The 18,690-nt window shown below is 39.3% G+C and overlaps 1 protein-coding gene across 5 annotated transcripts in view; it reads left to right on the top strand.

The window, feature by feature from the left end:
• Window positions 1-18,690, top strand: part of PCCA (propionyl-CoA carboxylase subunit alpha) — a 394,205-nt gene that overhangs the window by 104,119 nt on the left and 271,396 nt on the right. For all 5 annotated transcript variants that reach the window (XM_027588123.2, XM_035726502.1, XM_035726503.1 and 2 more), the window contains one exon: window positions 2,750-2,881. In XM_027588123.2, the coding sequence (XP_027443924.1) occupies window positions 2,750-2,881 (132 nt within the window). The remainder of the gene's footprint in view (window positions 1-2,749; window positions 2,882-18,690) is intronic.

Here is an 18,690-nt window from a genome sequence, read left to right as displayed (position 1 = left end):
GGACCTTATAAAGCATATATTTAGAAGTGCATTTTATTTCTATGGAATGTCAAAAAGACTTACTGGAGATTAAGGGAGGCGGAGAATTGGATGGATGACAAAAGATTCAGGGTGAACAAAAGATGATCAAAAGGGTACTAGTGATAAATTCTGGCCTTAACTTCAAATCACACAGATGACTCTGGTCAAAATCACAGAACTTTTAAAACATGCTCCGTCACTTTGCAGTTGGCATACTGTCTCACCCTGACCTCGCCTTGCTCTTTTGGCCAAAGAATTCGGGGAGTTCGGAGCTGGGACGCCGCGTTCTCGTTTTGCTGTAATGACATTTAAGGGCCGGCCCAGGGAATGCTACCAGAACATCTAAAGACAGAGGAAACGGGTTCATTGAAACGTCTGTCTGAGTAGTTACCCAGCTTACTACTGGCTCTTTTTCTTTTCTGTTGGATGGGACAAAAGAGTAGTCACTAACTATTTGATGTGAGCTTTTTTTCTTGGTATTTTGCATTTTGGGGTAAGTAATTTGCCTCAACTCAGAATGCATGAGACAAATCTAGTTAACTAATCAGAGGTTCCTAGTTGTCGGGCTCCTGTTAATCAGAAGTTTTACTGTATAATCATAATGTATTTTGGGTGTTCTCATTTATGTTATTCAGCTGTTTGTGTGGGTATTCTGATTACTTGATTACGTCTGTCTAGCATAGTGGTGTTTAAAACCGCATTTATAACAAAAATTCCTCCATCTTAGCAAGGAAAAGGGAAATATGGAAAGCCAATTGATAGTTGAAACATGATTGTTTCCTCTTGACTTGGCTTGGCATTTAGTGGGTGGCAGGTTTGGGATGAAGAGAAATGAATATGATAATTGCTGTGGTCCAAAATGACTGGAGACATGTGGAGTATGCGGAGATGTAAGCCTCTGACCACTTTGCCCTCTTTCAGAGCAGCTCTACTTTTCATGTGTTTACATTTTGGGGGTTTCACAAAAGATTCTTTTTTTTTTAATTAAGAAAATAAGGTTCTACTATTTACAAACATTTGATGGGGAGGTACTTTATGGGCCTCTGTTTTTGCTGAAGAGGTTTTCTCATCTTGCATTCTGCCATTTATAACTGGTAATTGTAAGTATTTGGGTTCCTATAATTTTGAGGTCCTATGGACCTGTCTTACTTTTCTAGTATTCTCTTTTTTATCAGGACTTCTGGTTAAGAGATAAGAACTAACAGTTGTGGCACTCAGCTTGGCGTTTTACATTATTATTTTATTTAATACTCAAACTTGCAAGGTGGTTACTATTCCCATTGTCATACAAAGAAAAGGAAACTTTATTAGTTCAGAATCTAAAATTTCCCTTTTCTTCTGTGTTGGTTTTGGGCACAAGAGAAAGTATACATCCTGAGTTCAAAGGCCTTGGCTTTTCTATACATTTTATCTGAGTGATTTCATCTATAACTTTTAATTTTCTCCTGTGTTTAATGCCTTTGAAAATCCATATCTCAGCCGGGACTCCTCTTAGAACCTCTAGACCTCTCTGTCAGCTTCCTGTACGCTATCATAGACATCGCACCCCCCTGTTACTTATCTCTCTCCATTGCTTTTGTTGATTCCCTGTTCTCCTTCCACCTTCTGCTCTGGATGGGTTTAATCCTCTTGGTTCATAATGGCCGAGAGACCAATCCAACAAACACACTGCAGTAGCTACTCTGGATAATATACTTAAAAGGAGAATGGATCTCCTTTCCCAAGCCCAGAGTCCTTTCAGGCACCAGTGCTAGTAGATAGAATATGAGGCATAAAATACATGATTTATTCTTTATACCAACCTGACCAAAGGTCATGGGAGAACGAACAGTTCAGGGCCTGACTATGATGGTGCCCAGCATCCATTCTGGTTTTCCTTTTTTCATATTTAACCTCCATTCTTTGCCTAGTAGGCTCATCCTTTACTTCAGCAATCCTCACCGTTACTTCTCTAGACTATGCCCTATAGTGGCACTAACTACATCATATTTTGCTCTCTCCCTGATTAGCTCTTTGGCAAAATTCATTAACATTTTGTTCATTATAATACTGTAAACACAGAGGGACGGATCCATTGCTGGGGAACTAAATGTGATTGATACAGAAGAGTTTTTGTTGAAACTATAACTCTACCTGGTAAATTCCCACTAGATTCTTGATTCATTTCTTGTAGTCACAAGGGTGTAAACATTCTGTTTTCTTTTGGCTATTTCCCTGAGGTTTAGTGATCACATTCCCTTGAATTAATGGATATCCTGTGGTTTTCATCCATGTCCCCTACATTTAGCTCAAAGCCTGGCACAGAGTTGGTATTTAATGAAAAAGGACATTTGTGTTGAACTAGGCAGTGTGCTGTAGGGTATGGAGAATGCAAAGATTTATAAGGTGTTTTAAAGGTGAATCTACTGTTTAGGTTAGGTGGCAGGATATTATATATAAATATACCACCACAGAAGTGGCTTTTCCAAAGAATACTGTAAATATCAAGCAGGAATTCTTCATTTGTTATTTTTCTTTGGCCCGACTTTGTTTCCTATATCTTTGTGCACTTGTAGCATATACAGCACTGTATATTTTAATGTATTCGTTCAAATCCTTTGCTTTTAAGTTGTTTTTGGTATGTAAATAATTAGTAAATATACATATGGGTTTTTCTTTTTATAAAGTTGTGACTGTATCAAGCACCATATTGTTTTTGTTACAAATTTCTACTTGTGTTTCTTCACAGGCAGCAGAGGATGTCGCTTTCATTGGACCCGACACACATGCTATTCAAGCCATGGGTGACAAGATTGAAAGCAAATTATTAGCTAAGAAAGCAAAGGTTAACACAATCCCTGGCTTTGATGGTGTAGTCAAGGTGAGAAACTGTATTACTGTAATATATGTGTCCTTAAGTCAAACATTTTGTGAAAAGCATTAGATAAAATGCAATTATTGCTAAATGCAATAATATAAATGCAAAATAAAATGCATAGTAAAATGCAAAGATATGCATGTGTGGGCTAAAATAAATCAGTGTTTACACTGGATTATTCTATTTTAAATTTTTAAATTTTTTACTTATTTTTTTATTCTATTTTTTTAAAGATTTTATTTTTAAGTAATCTCTGCACCCAACATGGGGCTCGAACTTACACCCCCAAGATCAGGAGTCGTCTGCTCTACCAACTGAGCCAGCCAACCACCCCTGGATTATTTTAAATGGTATAAGTTAAAAGGAGCAAGAAGCCACTTAAGCATTATATTTCATGATCAGTTTTTTTTTAATGGAACGGTCGTTGACACATAATGTCACATTAGTTTCAGGTGAACAGCATAGTGATTTCACAACTCTATACATTAAATGGCTCTGCTCACCACCAAGTGTAGCTACCATCTGTCACCATACAACCCTATTATAGTACCATTGACTATATTCCCTCTGCTGTACCTTTTATCCCTGTGACTAGTTCTATAAGTGGAAGCCTGTATTTCCCCAATCCCCTTCAACCACTTACCCATCCCCCTACCCCCTTCCCTTTTGGACACTGTCAGTTTGTTCTTTGTGTTTATGGGTATGAGAGTCTGCTTTTTTTTTTTCCTAAGATGTATTTATTAGAGAGAGAGAGAGTGTGCACACAAGTGGGGCGGGGGCAGAGGGAGAGGGAGAAACAGGCTCCCAGCTGAGCAGGGAGCCCGACATGGGGCTGGATCCCAGGGTCCTGGGATCACGACCTGAATGAACGGAAGGCAGAAGTTTAAGCAACTGAGCCCCCCAGGCGCCCTGAGATTCTGCTTTTTGTTTGTTTTTCAGATTCCACATATAAATGAAATCATATGCTATTTGTCTTTCTCTGACTTATTTCACTTAATATAATATCCTTTGGATCTATCCATATTGTCAAAAATGGCAGCATCTTGGTCTTTCTTAAGGCCAAGTAATAATCCGCGTGTGTGTGTGTGTGTGTGTGTGTGTATGTGTGTGTCTCCCCTTCTTTTTCCATTCATCTGTCGGTGAACACTTGGGCTGCTTCCATATCTTGGCTATTGTAAAGAGTGCTGCAGTAAACATAGGGGTACATATATTGAAATTCATGTTTTTGTTTTCTTTGGGTAAGTACCCAGTAATAGAATAACTGTATCATATAGTATTTCTATTTTTAATATTTAAAGGAACTTCTGGGGCGCCTGGGTGGCTCAGTCGGTTAAGTGCCTGCCTTCAGCTCAGGTTATGATCCCAGGGTCCTGGGATTGAGTGCCATGTTGTTGGGCTCCCTGCTCAGCGGGGAGTCTGGTTCTCCCTCTCCATTTGCCCCTTCCCCTGCTCATGCACTCTCTGTTGCGTGGGCTCTCTCTCTCAAATAAATAAATCTTAAAAAAAATAAATAAAAAGGAGCTTCTGTATTGTTTTCCTCAGTGGCTGCACCAATTTGCATTCCCACCAACAGTGCATGAGGGTTCTTTTTCCTCCCCATCCTCACCAACACCTTTTATTTCTTGTCTTTCGGTTCTAGCCATTCTGACAGGTGTAAGGTGATGATTTCATCGTGGTTTTGATTTGCATGTCCCTGATAATTAGTGATGTTGAGCATCTTTTCATGTGTCTGTTGGCCATTTGTATTGTCTTTTTTGGAAGAGTGTCTATTCAGGTCTTCTGCCCATTTTTAATCAGATTATTTGTATTTTGGTATTGAGTTGTGTAAGTTCTTTATATATTTTGGATTTTAAACCTTTATTGGATATGTCATTTCAAATATCTTTTCCCATTCAGTCATGATTAGTACTGACTCATACTTTCATAGGAAAAAACTTGGTGATTTAAAAATGTTCTCTTAGCTCTCTGGATTTCATTTAATGATGGTATGAATTTAACGTTTGAAACATTACGATGTTCTCTGTGTAACTTTGTGTTGAGCTTCTGTCCATATGCATAAAACATAAATTATAAATTTGTTTCTGGTGGAAAGTGGCATAGCTGTGGATGATTATAGATCCCAAACATAACTCCTCATTAAGTAAGCAGCTTTAGCAGCTGAAGGTTTCTAAGGAAGAAATGCAGAAATTGAAGTGTCTGTGTGTGTGTTTTCCCAGGAAAAGTTACATGTCTTTTTCTCCTTAGAAGAAGAGTGTCCCTATGTAGACTTTAACTTTGTGATTTGAGTTAGTCTGCAAAAACTTTTCAGTGTTAATTATTGTTAGCTTTTGGGCTGGGCAGTTGTTTATTGTGCAGGAAACTTTCATGTGTTATAGGACAGTTAGCAAGCTTGGCCCTTATTAATATCCTCCATTTCTTGCCCATGTTTACCTTAATCTGTATTCATCCACTTTTTTTCCCTTCTGTCCTGTTACAAGGACGAAGTGTTCCCATCCTCAGTAAAGCCAGTTCTTCTTGTTAGGTTCCAGATGTACCCCTTATAGTAGCCTTCACGGGCTACGGTCTTTACGGATTATCTTTTCTCTCTTCCATATCTTAAAACTTGTCTGTCAGCTCCTTTCCATTACCCTTGCTCTTAAAAATTCTCAGTCAACAAATGTGCTAATCCCTGGGCTAAGTGGGAAGCATGTGATGGTTATAAACAAGATGCCCATGATCCCTCACCACATGGTGCTTCCAGTTTAGTGGAAAAAAAATGTGGTTGCCTAGAGCACAGTAACCCCTTGTCACTTTATAGCTGTCACCTTAGTCTCCTCTTTCATAGCCACAGGTCTTAGAAGAATTGTCCTTACTTGCTTTCATTTCTATACTGTTCACTTAATCATTAATCTACCATCGGCTGGCTTCTTTCCTCATTAATGGAAATTTCTCTTGCAATGGCTATCAGCAACCTCTCATTCTCAATGCATTCAGTATATAATTTGTAATCCTGGTGTTTATCTCTTCAAAGCATTTGAGTCTCTTGGTCACTTTTTCCTTCTCTAAATATCTACTTCTGGCACACTACTCAGTTCTAGTTTTGTTTTTGTATTTTTTGGCTTGTTTTAAATGTTCATTCTTAGTTTTCATGCTGATTGTTTTTCCTATCTTTGTTCTGTAAATGTGGTTTTATTTTGGATTCTGAGTAGGAAATGTTATTGTACACTCTCACCCTGGTGCAACCTTACTCTTACGGCTCACATCTCAAATCTATATATATTTATCTGTGCTAGATCTCTGCATGTGTGGGTGCCTCTTAAATAGTTCTGCTTGATGCCCCCGAGGCATCTTGAAAGTAACAAGTTAAAAGCTGAGCTCATAATTTTCTCTTTGATTAGCAATTGGCAATTAGCTCCATGCCCACCGGATTGGTAAGGTATTACTGGAACACAGCCCTGCTCTTTTCTTTACAGATTGCTGATGGCTGCTTTTTTCACTAGTGACTGAGTTGAGAAATTGTGACAGACCATGTCACCCAGCAAACCTGAAATATTTGTTACTGGCCCATTCAGAAAATGTTTGCTGACTCCTGCTGTACGCTTCTCAACCCGATTCTTTCCTGCCTGAGAAAGTGGTGGTATTTTCCACACTGTTTCCCAAGCTAGAACCTTAGAGTCATTCTTGATAAATACTGCTACAGAGAATTCACCTACAGATGCTTTCTGATCCATTTACTTCTTTCTTTGCTCACGCTAACACCAAGTTCCAGCTATCATCATCCAATCTGGATTACTTTTGTCAACCTCCTAATTGGTTTCTTTGTAGCCAGTCTTGGTCCCATCCAATTAACTTTCTTCTTCTTTTTTAAAATAAAGATTTATTTATTTCTTTTAGAGAGCAAGAACATAAGCAGGGAGAGGGGCAGAGAGAGGGGGAGAGAATCCCAGTCAGGCTCCCCACTAAACAGGGAGCTGGATGTGGGGCTCGATCCCCCAACACTGAGATCATAACCTGAGCTGAAACCAGGAGTCAGAGGCTTCACCAACTGACCCACCCAGGCGCACCCCCCCCCCCCCATTAACTTTCAACACTGTAGCTTGAGTGACCTTTCAGAAATCCAAATTCAGTCCTATGCCTTTGTTTGCAAACTCTTGAATGGCTACTAATTCAAATCCTTTATATAGCTGGCCTTTGTTTTTCTCTTCAAACTGCTAGTGTACCAGTTTATCCTTTACACTGTGTATGCCAACCATATATGACATCTTTCAGATTCTTGCAACTTCTGTACTAAATTCTGTCATGCATGTTGATTCTGCTTCTGTATTCATTCCTTATTGTCTCCTCATTGTTTAGGTGTTGGTTTAAACATACATGCCTCACAGAGGCATAGGCCCTCTGCTGTATTTCCCCTTAGTACCCTGCACTTTGCCCATCACATTTTAAATCATTCATTCATTCATCTACTAAGTAAATATTTAAGTGCATACTATCTGTCCAATGTTGTTTGAAGTGCAATGAGTAACATAATGAACAACAATAATAAAAAAATTCCTGCCCTCATGGAGCTTATACTATAGAAGAAGGAGACAGACAGTAAACAAATAATAAAATATATAGTACATGCTATGGTGAAACATGAGACAGGGAATGGGGGAAGGGAATATTGGGAGGGTGGTGACACAGGGCAAGTCATGTGGTTATCAGGAAGAAGAGCAAAGCATACTAGGCAGAAAGAATAACAGGTATAGAGGTGTTGAGATTGAAATGTACTTGCTGTTCAACAAACAACCAGGAATCATGTGCCTTCTGTGATCAAAGGAGGGAAAAATCAGAGATGAGGTCATTGAAGGAAGATGTGGTAGGGAACTCAGATTTTATAGGCCTTTTTGCCCATTGTAATGATGGGTTAAATGTGTACTTCCTGCACGTGATTGTAAACTCCTTGCTGGAAGGGATTGTATTCTTTTTGTTACTGCATCACTTATACATGGTGCCTGGCACATAGTCAGTGCTCACTAAATACTTGTTGGATGAATAATCTTCTAGGAGATAAATTTTTACACATATAACCATAGTATACACATTATCTGTCATTTAGTACATATTTACTAGATATAACAAAGAAAGGAAAGCATAGTGAAAAACCAAGAGAAAAAGTAAAACAGACAATAGAAATAGATTCACATATGCTGTAGATACTGGAGTTGATGATAAGAACTGTAAAATAAGTATGATTGATACGTTAAAAAATTTTTTGAAGAAAATGTGGAGAAAATAAGCATATAAAGAATTTCACCAGGGGCATCTGGGTGGCTCAGTGGGTTAAGTCACTGATTCTTGATTTTGGCTCAGGTCATGATCTCAGGGTCATGGAATTGAGTCCCACATTGGGCTCTGTGCTCAGTGTGGAGTCTGCTTGTCCCTCTCTCTCCCTCTGCTTCTTCCCCTGCTTGCGTGCTCTTTCTCTCTTTAAAATAAATTAATAAATAAAAATTTAAAGAATTTCGCCATGGAATTTGAATCTCTAATAAAATTAAATGGAAATTATGTAATGGTAGATATATGGAAATAAGGACCTTAGATAGTTTTTTTTTAAAGATTTTTTTATTTGAGCGAGAATGAGAGAGAGAGAGAGAGAGAGAGAGAGCACATGAGAGGGGGCAGAGTCAGAGGGAGAAGCAGACTCCTTGCTGAGCAGGGAGCCCAATGTGGGACTCAATCCCAGGATTCCAGGATCATGACCTGAGCCGAAGGCAGTCGCTTAACCAACTGAGCCACCCAGGCGCCCAGGACCTTGGATAGGTTTAATAGTAAACTAAGTAGAATATAGGATCCATGTGTAGTGTAGATTAGTATTTCATTCCTTTTTATGGCTGAATAATATTCCATAGTAGGAATATACCACTGCCCCCCCCTTAAGCCCATTCATTAGTTGATGGACGACTGAGTTATTTCTATCTTTTGGTGATTGTGAATAATGCTGCTACAAACATTTGTGTGCAAGTGTTTGAGTATCTGTCTTGAGTTCTTTGGGGTATTTACCCAGGAATGGAATTGCAGGGTCATATGATAATTCCATGTTTAACTTTTTGAGGAACTGTCATGCATCCAGGCCTTTGTGTAATCCTCTCTTTGGTTTGGGTAAAACCTTGTGACTTGCTTCTCTGTTAGAATATGGCAAAGGGTGATGCCATGTCACTACCTGAACTAGGTTATGTTAAAAGGCAAAGGTGATTGGCTATCATTGTATTAAGTTGCATTGTAGGGCAAAGTAATTGAGTGTTACTGCTGTGATATACTGCTTATATAATGTTTCATTATATAAGACTACATCTTAGGAAACTAGAGAACAGATTCTAATTTTTGACTTGATGATGTAAGCTGCCATGTTGAGGAAGTCCACATGACAATAAACTACTGGCAGCTTCTATAGATCTGAATTAGGGCAATCTCTGTCTGAGCCAGCAAAAGGGTAGGGTGCTTAGTCATATAGCCACAAGGAAATAAATTTTGTCAACCATCTGAATGAGCTTGGATTTGTCCCCAGTTGAGCCTCCAAATTAAAAGGCAGTATAGCTCTCACACCATGACTGCAGACCTGAAAGACTGAGCAGAGTATGACAAGTCTTTTCTTTAGTAGGCTGTCAACTGTTGGGTTTTAGTCCTTCTTTCCATTCTTGTTTTAGAGAGTTGTGTAAGTTCAGGTAGTGGTTTGGATGGGTTGTTACGAACTGTGATCTATTTGGCCCCGGTACTTCTGCCAGTATAATTTTACTTTTTTTCAAAAAGAAATCTGGCCTTCTTGAGATCTTCAGTGTGGGGTTGATTTTAGTCACAAAGGTAGTAATGAGTCAGAGTCCAAATTAATTCTGTCTTGATGAATAGCAGAGTCCTTAGGCGTTCACGCATGTGGTCATTAGGAGAGCATATGATCTGGAAATTCTGTTTGTCCTAAATATGCTTTCTCATGAAGTCAGTGGGTGTAGTGTCTTGTAGGGAGAAGATGACCTAAGCTGAAATGAAGAGTCAGATGCTTAACCGATTGGGCCACCAAGGTGCCCCTAGAGAGATTGCTTTAATTTCTGGAGTGGGAACATCTAGTTTTATCTCTTAAGACCACCAATTTATTCTGCATCTTATTCTGCTTTTGTTTTTGGGCTCTTTCAAAATTTATAGTATGGAATTAAAGATCTATGTGACTATTTCCATCCAGTTATTACTTGTTTATAAAATTTTCTGTTTCTGGCTTAAGGCTACTCACAAAAAGTGAGGAGGGAGCTGGGTCACAACTGCTTTGGTGTCTACTCCTGAATGCCTAAAGGTACTAAAGAGCCTGTTTCTGAGGTGCCCAACAGATGGGTCATTTCTTTGCTAGCTCAACTAGATTAGAGTCCAACCTAGTTTCATAGGAAAGATTTTGATAGTAGCTTCCCAAAGACTTTTTCCATTATTTCCAGTTTTTCTAAACTTCTCTGGTTTCTTGTGCAATTAGGAGTCTGAATCACTCTCAGGTCTTTCTATTTTGCCCTTGTATCCAGTACTTTTTTTTTTTTTAATCTCAGGTTCTTTTTCTTTTATTAAAAAAAACTTTTTTAAAGATTTTATTTATTTATTTGACAGAGAGCTAGAGAGAGAGTGCACAAACAGGGGGAGTGGCAGGGGTAGAAGCAGGCTGAGCAGGGGGCCCAGCGTGGGGCTTGATCCCAGGATCCTGAGATCATGATCTGAGCTGGAGGCAGACGCTTAACTGACTGAGCCACCCGGCGCCCCTTTTATCTCAGGTTCTTATTAGCACTGTGAACCAACTCATATAAATCTGGGGACACTAGATTATTTATACATTCCTCAATTTCTCTGTAAATTTCTGTCCAATCTACATAAGCTTTGGAAAGCCTTTGGTAATGCTTCTTAGTTCAGAATGAGACCAAAGTTTTAACTTAGCCCTCAAGGCTGGCCCTATTCTGACAGTAGCTTAATTTTAAAAGGTAGTGTTGCTTTGAGGGTTTCTGGCCAGTGAGAAGAAAGGGAACAGGTCAGTGGAAGAAAGAGCAGGGCAGGTGCAAATGGAGGAAAACAGGATGGAGGAAAAGAAATTGCAGGATAAAGACCATCAGGTTTGACAGAGTTTTAAATTTTTCACATTTTTCATTTGGCTTTTCCTACGCCTTTCCTCCTCCCTATGAACTTTGTCTTTCCCGTGAATTTCATGAGGAAACAAATTTGGGGGACGCCTGGGTGGCGCAGTCGGTTAAGCGTCTGCCTTCTGCTCAGGTCATGATCCCAGGGTCCTGGGATTGAGCCTCACATCGGGCTCCTTGCTCGGCGGGAAGCCTGCTTCTCCCTCTACCTGCTGTTCCTCATGGTTGTACTCTCTCTCTCTCTCTGGCAAATAAATAAATAAAATCTTAAAAAACAAAAAAAAAGAAATTTGGAATCTGAGTTTCTTTTGGAAGCTTCCTCATTGTAATGAAAAAAATTACAGAACATTAGGTGTTTGAGATTTTTACGTCCACCCCCCCCAACAGGTGACTCTCAAATGAACCATTCATAATCAAAAGCTTGCAAAAGAGTCTATTATAATTTTTAATTGTCCTAGGTGAGATTATGCCTTTTATTTTTTTTTAAAGATTTTTATTTATTTATTTTATTTGAGAGAGAGAGAAAGAGAGAGAGAAAGCACATGAGATGGGGGGAGGGTCAGAGGGAGAAGCCGACTCCCTGCCGAGCAGGGAGCCCAATGTGGAACTCGATCCCGGGACTCCAGGATCATGACCTGAGCCGAAGGCAGTCACTTAACCGACTGAGCCACCCAGGCGCCCCGATTATGCCTTTTAGAAACATAAGAACATAAATTTGATTTCTGGATTTAGTACCTTTAAGGAGAAGTTGGCTTCAGAGAGAGCATAGACTTGGCCTGAGATGAACCCATGAGAATCTTGTAATAACATATCAAATATATTGTTTGTTCACCTTGTGTCTTGGGCCCCCAACCTAACGGTTGGCTATCTCTAATTGTAGACCTGACAATATGCAGTGCCTTGGTGGTTTAAATTTGGAGGGGAGATCTCTCCCAGACCCAGACTCCCATGGACAAAATAAGTCAAGACAGAAAGTTCTCAAGTTTTGTCTATTTGTTTGTTTTTACAGATTTTATTTATTTGAGAGAAAGTAAGAGCGAGGGAGCACTAGTGGAAGGAGGGGCAGAGAGAGAGGCAGACTCCCCGCTGAGAAGAAGCCCTGTGTGGTGCTTGATCCCAGGACTCTGGGATCATGACATGAGCCAAAGGCAGACACTTAACTGACTGAGCCACCCAAGGTGCCCCTCAAGGTTTTGATACAGGTTTCAAAGGAAATTTTATCCTGTTTAGATACCAGTGTGATGAAATCTGAATACATTGGCTTCTAGAGCTAACATGAAGGTGAACTTCTAGGTCCTGTACTTGTCTTCTTCCATGTAAACTTTGTCTATGGACTTAGAAAATGTTGAGGATAATGTTGAGGATATTTTATTTCTAATAGGAAGTCTTCCTTCAATAATAAACATTTTCAAATCTAATCATTCCTCATTCCTAAAAAGGAAATTGGAGCTCTCCCCAAAATGAGATTTTTCTCACCCCTGTGGTTGGGGACACCCCTGGGTGGGGGCTCAGTGGGCATCAGAGGAGCTCTGCAGATTTTGAATCTAGGGTCTTTAACAGAACTTAGTGGAACCTCCCAGATTGCCTCAAAGTGATGGTTATCTTTCAGTGTAGCAGGTATAATAAAGTTGGTTTTGCTTCTTCAAAGAGGTCATCTTTTCAGGGAGCCTGTGTTTGACAGTCTGCATTTGAATTTGCAACTGCTGTTAATTTGTAAAATAGGGATAAGTAGCAAATAGAAGAAAAATCCATTTATCTTTTCAATTTTGTCTCTTTGTATGCTTTAAGTGATTTTTAAGACCCAGTCATAACTCTCACATAATGGCAGGTTCTCATTACAGGTGTTAACTTTAACTATGGTATACAGTTCTTGACACCTGTTGTCTGAATTAGTTAAGCCACAATTGAATGTGCAGGTTATAGTTTTCAGATAAGCATTTAAAAATTTTAGGAATGCCCTTTTGTTTTGCTCATAAATTTTCATTCGGTTTTATTTCTAGTTTAATTTTAATTACTTGTTATAAGAAGCTATACATATTTTTTAAAATTTAATTATTTAGTTTTCTCGTGTAGTACCGTTTGTTTGGAACTACACTGTTTTTCCACATTTTATAGTTTTATATGTGTTAGGTAAAAGATTACTTTTAAGAGTATTTGTGCAGATAGAGTTTTGCTGATGCAAATAAATAGTGTAAAGTTTTGGAATACCTTGTGGTTTTAGCAATTGCATTAGCAATAGTTTTCCATTGGAAGAATGTATGTGTTAACTATAGGTAATTCTGTCTTTTTTAAATCCATAGGTTGGTTGTTTTTGTTCTGTTTTATTTTTGTTTTTTGTTTTTTCTTCCTTTTTTTTCTCCTTAGCCTGTGGTATCTTTAAGGCTAAATTTCTTTCTTTTTTTAAAGATATTATTTATTTGGCAGAGAATAGAAACAGGGGGATCAGCAGGGAGAGAGAGAAGCAGGCTCCTGCTGGGCAGAGAGCCCAATCAGGGTCTCGATCCCAGGACCCTGGGATCATGACCTGAGCCGAAGGCAGATGCTTAACCTACTGAGCCACCCAGGTGCCCCATAAATTTTTTTTTTAAAGATTTTATTTATTTATTTGAGAGAGAGAGAGAAAGGTCAGAGGGAGAAGCAGACGCCCCGCTGAGCAGGGAGCCCGATGTGGAACTCGATCCCAGGACTCCAGGATCATGACCTGAGCTGAAGGCAGTCGCTTAACCAACTGAGCCACCCAGGTGCCCCAATTTTTTTTTTTTTGACAACTATATTCTTTCTTTTTCCAAGTAATTTTCACCTCTAATTTGAGTAAATTAATGTTTCAGTTTGTTACATTTCTTTTTAAAGCTTTTCTTCCTTTCCCATTTGAATATTTAAGCTGTTATATGGAGGGTATGTGGAGATGGTTTGCCACATTCTTTTAAAATCTTGTGTGTAGTTAAGAGTCTTCTGGAATGGTTTTCATTATGTCTTGTTCTTGAATCATTATTTTGATTAGGAGAAATCACATTATTTTAAGATAATAATTCTCAAGTAGTCATCTGATATCAAATATCTGCCTTTAAGAAGTTCTTTTCAATTCCACATCTTATTAACTTGATCTCAGGAGCTTGAGAGCATTGTAGGGTGTGCATCTGAAGCTGGTAGAAGACAGGGTTTGGAACCCCAGCCCACTTGTTTAGCAAAGAATAACGAGCTACAGACCCTGATTTCAAAGAGCTTCAAGTCCCCTTAGGGGACCTTCAAGTAGAGAGGCAATTTAATACATTTTTAATAATTTGAAGCTCAGAGTGCATGGGGCCCATGTAGGAGGGGCACCCGACCTAGTTTGAGGGTGTCATGGCAGATCCTCCAATGGAAGTGATATCTAAGCGATACCTGAAGTTTGAGTTACTACTCATGACTTAGCTAAAAAGTGAGGGTGGTGATGGAGACACAGCTCTAAGGTCAGTGAAAACACCTTATTGTTAAAACTTGTTGCTGAGCGACTGCGGGAGCTTTAGAAAAGTGCTGGTCTGAGCACCCAGGGTTGTAGTAGTAAGAGTGAGCTGGAGAGAAAATGAAGATCCACATATGTGCGGCCTTGACTGCGACATGCCTGGGTTTGGAGGTTATTCTTATGGCATTGGGAGCCTCTGCCTGGTTTCCTGTAGAAAAGTTAACATGATAAAATTGTAAAATTAGAAAACTTACTTGGGTTTGTGGGGTGGAAAATGGATTGGAGCAGTGCAAAAACTCGAGGTTGGTCAGTGAATTAAAAGTGCTTTTCCTGGGCAAGAAATGATAGAGGCCTAAAATAACGTTTTAGGATGGAGCAGAGTGGATAGTGTGGAGGGCCTGGTGGAAGCAGAATTTGTGGCACATGTCAGGAGTGGGGCAGAGGGAGGAGTCACCGCTGATGAATTCACTGCGTTTGGCTGTGATACCTGTCAGCATTCCAACTTTGAGGGAAGTTCATTAACCTTCTCGGAGTTCCTATTGCCCTTTACATTTCAGAGCAGAGTGTGGTAATGTATTTGAATGAGGTTGGTAAATTTCACAGTAGAGGCTTAAAATAGTCATTGTTTTTGTCACCCAATTAGCCGGATTTTAAAAACTGTACTCTTGCTTTAGCAGAAAGAACCAAATAGTAACAACAAAAACTAGCATGAAGGGAATCATTTAAAAAACCAAAATAACAAAAAAATTGAAAAGCTGTGTCCTAGTAAGTACAAAGTATAGTATTAGACATCGGTATCATTTTCTCCTGCTAAACCAAGAATGACTCTCCTGATGATGCCTAAAAGGCTTTATGTTTTTGAAAAAGGATTCAGTTATGTTTACTATGCTGTTTTACAGTTATAAAAATGTGTACTAAAGTTTAGGAAGATTTGAAAGGATATTCAGACAGAGTCTTCTGCTTGACTTGGAGCAGTCTGGAAAACACAATCAGCTGGAACCCATTTCCTGAACCCAGGACTGTTGAAAGTTTTGCTTTACTTTACACAAGAATGCAGAATAGTTTGAGGATGCTTTTTGTGTACAGGTAAGCTTTTACCCACAGTATATTGGCGCAGTGATCCCCCCCACCGCCCCAAAACATTTGCTGATTTGTTCTAGAACCAGCTGAGGAAAGTAAACTCTTAAGTAGCTTCCCATGTGGATGAGTAGCAGGACTCTCATCCAGTGAGGATGGAATTCAGGGTGAGTAAGTAGGCTATATTGTAGCAAGTAGAAAGGAGAGGTATGGTCTGAATCACTGTTGAAGTGAATTGGGTGTTTAGCATCAGGAATAACTATTTAAATATGCCTGTCCTTGTTAGAGTTTTTGCTTCCTTTCCCCACCCTTCTTCCCTGCTCACTGGCAACAAATAGTGCACAGATCCTCTGACCTGGTGGAGTGTCCTGGGGATGTAGTGCCTGTTTTTTTTTTGCAGTATTGCAGTGCCAGTATTAATTCTGTGTTATAAGGGTTCAGAGGATGAATGATGACCATAAGATACCCCATCCAAAGACAGGCAGGCAAGGAACAGACTTGGGACTCTGTGGTGGCAGGCTGCCCATTTTATCACAGATTGCCAAGCATACTGTGTGCCTTGTGTTGTTCCGGTGTATTTCAGCCCTCACTAATTTCATCTTCTCCATGACCCTATGAGAAGATATTGTTACTATCTCCATCTTAGAGTTGAGGAAACCAAATTCCAGGGAGGCACCCTGGGAGGTAACCGGCTCACTGTCCCGGAGAGCCAGTGTTGAGCCCACGCCTTCTGGCTTCAGCACCTGTGTTCTTAGCCACATTGGACTTTGATGCCTCACAGGTTGGGGGCTGAAGAGTATTAACAAATAGGCTTGTAGAAAAGGCACCCAGTTTTTTTTTTTTTTAGCTCCTTTTGACATTTTTATGATCTGTTTATTTGGTTATAGCAACATTGCCCATCCCTCCCATCATATCCTCTGTAAAACAGAATTTTTTTTTTTTTTACCGTTTTGCTCTTGGGTTAAATGATAGAGTTCCTTTAAGGTGAGTTGTGCTAAAAAGAGATGGTTAGTGGTTCTGGTGCTGTTTTTGCTTTTTCTCCGTTTCTGGAACTGCTGGAACTATATGGTTTAATATTTACCTCATCCGTGTTCCCAAGTGCTCAGTAACTTCAGAACCAGAGTGTGGCTTCCTTCAAACTGGGATTATAGGCTGTGATTACAGAATGAACCACAGGGATTTGAATCAAATGATATTGTTGGACCATTACTTTTTCCTGCTTCCTGATTTGAAGCCATAGGAATATGGTTGCTAATACTCGGTTTCATTTGATTTTGTACTTTTCAGTGTTTTCTCAGTTGTATTAACTTTTGATATGAAAACAAATATTCTAAGTACTTCATTTGAAAATTGTATAAGGGCATCAGTAGCATCAGATTTGTTTTATTCCTTGTTAAAATTTTTATATTTGATTTTTCTTTGATTTTCAGGGGATTGTCCCACCTGTTAGAAATTTTCTTTTAAAAAATTACAGAATATCATTGAACATTTCTTGAATAGAATCTGCTGTCTTAATCCCTATAGTATTTTCATATATTGTATCATATGTCATATAGTTAATAGATGAGGGGACTGTCTTAAGGATGTTTTGGGGGGGCTGTCTGTGTGGCTCAGTTGGTTAAGCGTCTGCCTTCAGCTTAAGTCATGATTCTGGAGTCCTGGGATTGAGCCCCGCATGGGGCTCCCTGCTCAGAGGAGTCTGCTTCTCCCTCTCCTTCTGCTCTTTCCCCTGCTTGTGCACACGCATGCTCTCTCTTGCTCTCAGATAAATAAATAAAATCTTAAAAAGTTCTAAGGGCGCCTGGCTAGCTTAGTCAGTAGAACATGTGACTCTTGATCTTCTGGTTATGAGTTCAAGCCCTACATTAGGTGTAGAGATTACTTAAAAATAAATCTTAAAAAAACCCCAAAAAGTTAGTTCTAAAGCTAAGAATAGGTAGAATCAGTTCTGCTTTTTCTTCAAATATTGCCAAGTTGAATCTGTGAAGAAGTAATGATGTTTTGCTTAAAAGAGATTTTTTTATATAAACAGAGTGAAGTATATTTGGTAAAGTTGAATACTTCTTTTAAATTTTTATTAAATTTGAATATCTGTTGTTTTCTCTTACGTTTTAATATAATGTAAACTTGCGGCCCTTCAATTTAAAAAGTTAATATCATATAAAGTTTGATCTTTTAACTGAGCCATCTAGGTGCCCTTGATCTTTTTAAACTAATGAAATACACATTTAAAATTACAGTTAAGGGGGCGCCTTGGTGGCTCAGTTGGTTGGGCGTCTGCCTTCGGCTCAGTCGTGATCCCAGGGTCCTGGAATGGAGCCCCACATTGGGCTCCCTGCTCAGTTGGGAGTCTTCTTCTCCTTCTCCCTCTGCCTCTCCCCCTGCTTGTGCTCTCTTGTTCTCTCTCAAATAAATAAATAAAATATTTTTTTATTTAAATAAAATTACAGTTAAGATAGTACAATTTTTTTTTTTTTTAAGAATAGGCTTAAAAAAAAGTGGGTTCTGTGAAACCCACCCACGTTTCAAACATTGGAAGTTGCAGGCCGCAGTAAGAAAAGTGCTTGACTGAGGGTTAAAAGACAAGGAGGGTACATATTGGGCTTGGTTTTGCCCAGCAGCAGCGGTATTTCATTGAGTGTGCTTTGTGTTAAACTGAAGCAAAACCCAAACCTGTCTGGTTCTTGACCTCCTGCTCTGAACTACCATGTGGCACTTTCTTGCTATATATCACTTAGATGTGTGAATTTGAACAAGCCACTACTTCTCCTTGGATATAAGTTTATTCACTTCAAACACTGATGCTCTGGAGGTGAGCAGTTCTGTTGGCACTCAAGTAGATCATTTAGGCAACAGACTTGTTTCTGTGGAAGCTGATGAATAGTTGTTTATTCATTCAACAAATAATGTGTTGGTGTTCTGATTTGCTAAGCTCGGGGGGTTTCGTAGAGCAGCAGACCTAGTCATTGCTGTCATAAGTGACAGGGGCTGTCATAATTGAAGGACAGAGTGTAATCTGGTCACACAGCAGTGTGTGACCTACTACACACCGGTGTAGGAGGACTGGAATGGCTTTCTGGAGAAAGTGAGATTTCAGTGAGACTTGAAGCACACCCCCCTGAGTTTAAAATAGTAATTTTTCTCTCCTCTAGACCACTGCTTCCTGACTAAACTCC

This window comes from Zalophus californianus, chromosome 3, assembly GCF_009762305.2.
Source record: "Zalophus californianus isolate mZalCal1 chromosome 3, mZalCal1.pri.v2, whole genome shotgun sequence".
NCBI classification, from domain to species: Eukaryota; Metazoa; Chordata; class Mammalia; order Carnivora; family Otariidae; genus Zalophus; species Zalophus californianus.
The sequence above is the reverse complement of the archived record's forward strand: the minus strand, read 5'-3'. Positions and strand labels throughout refer to the sequence as shown.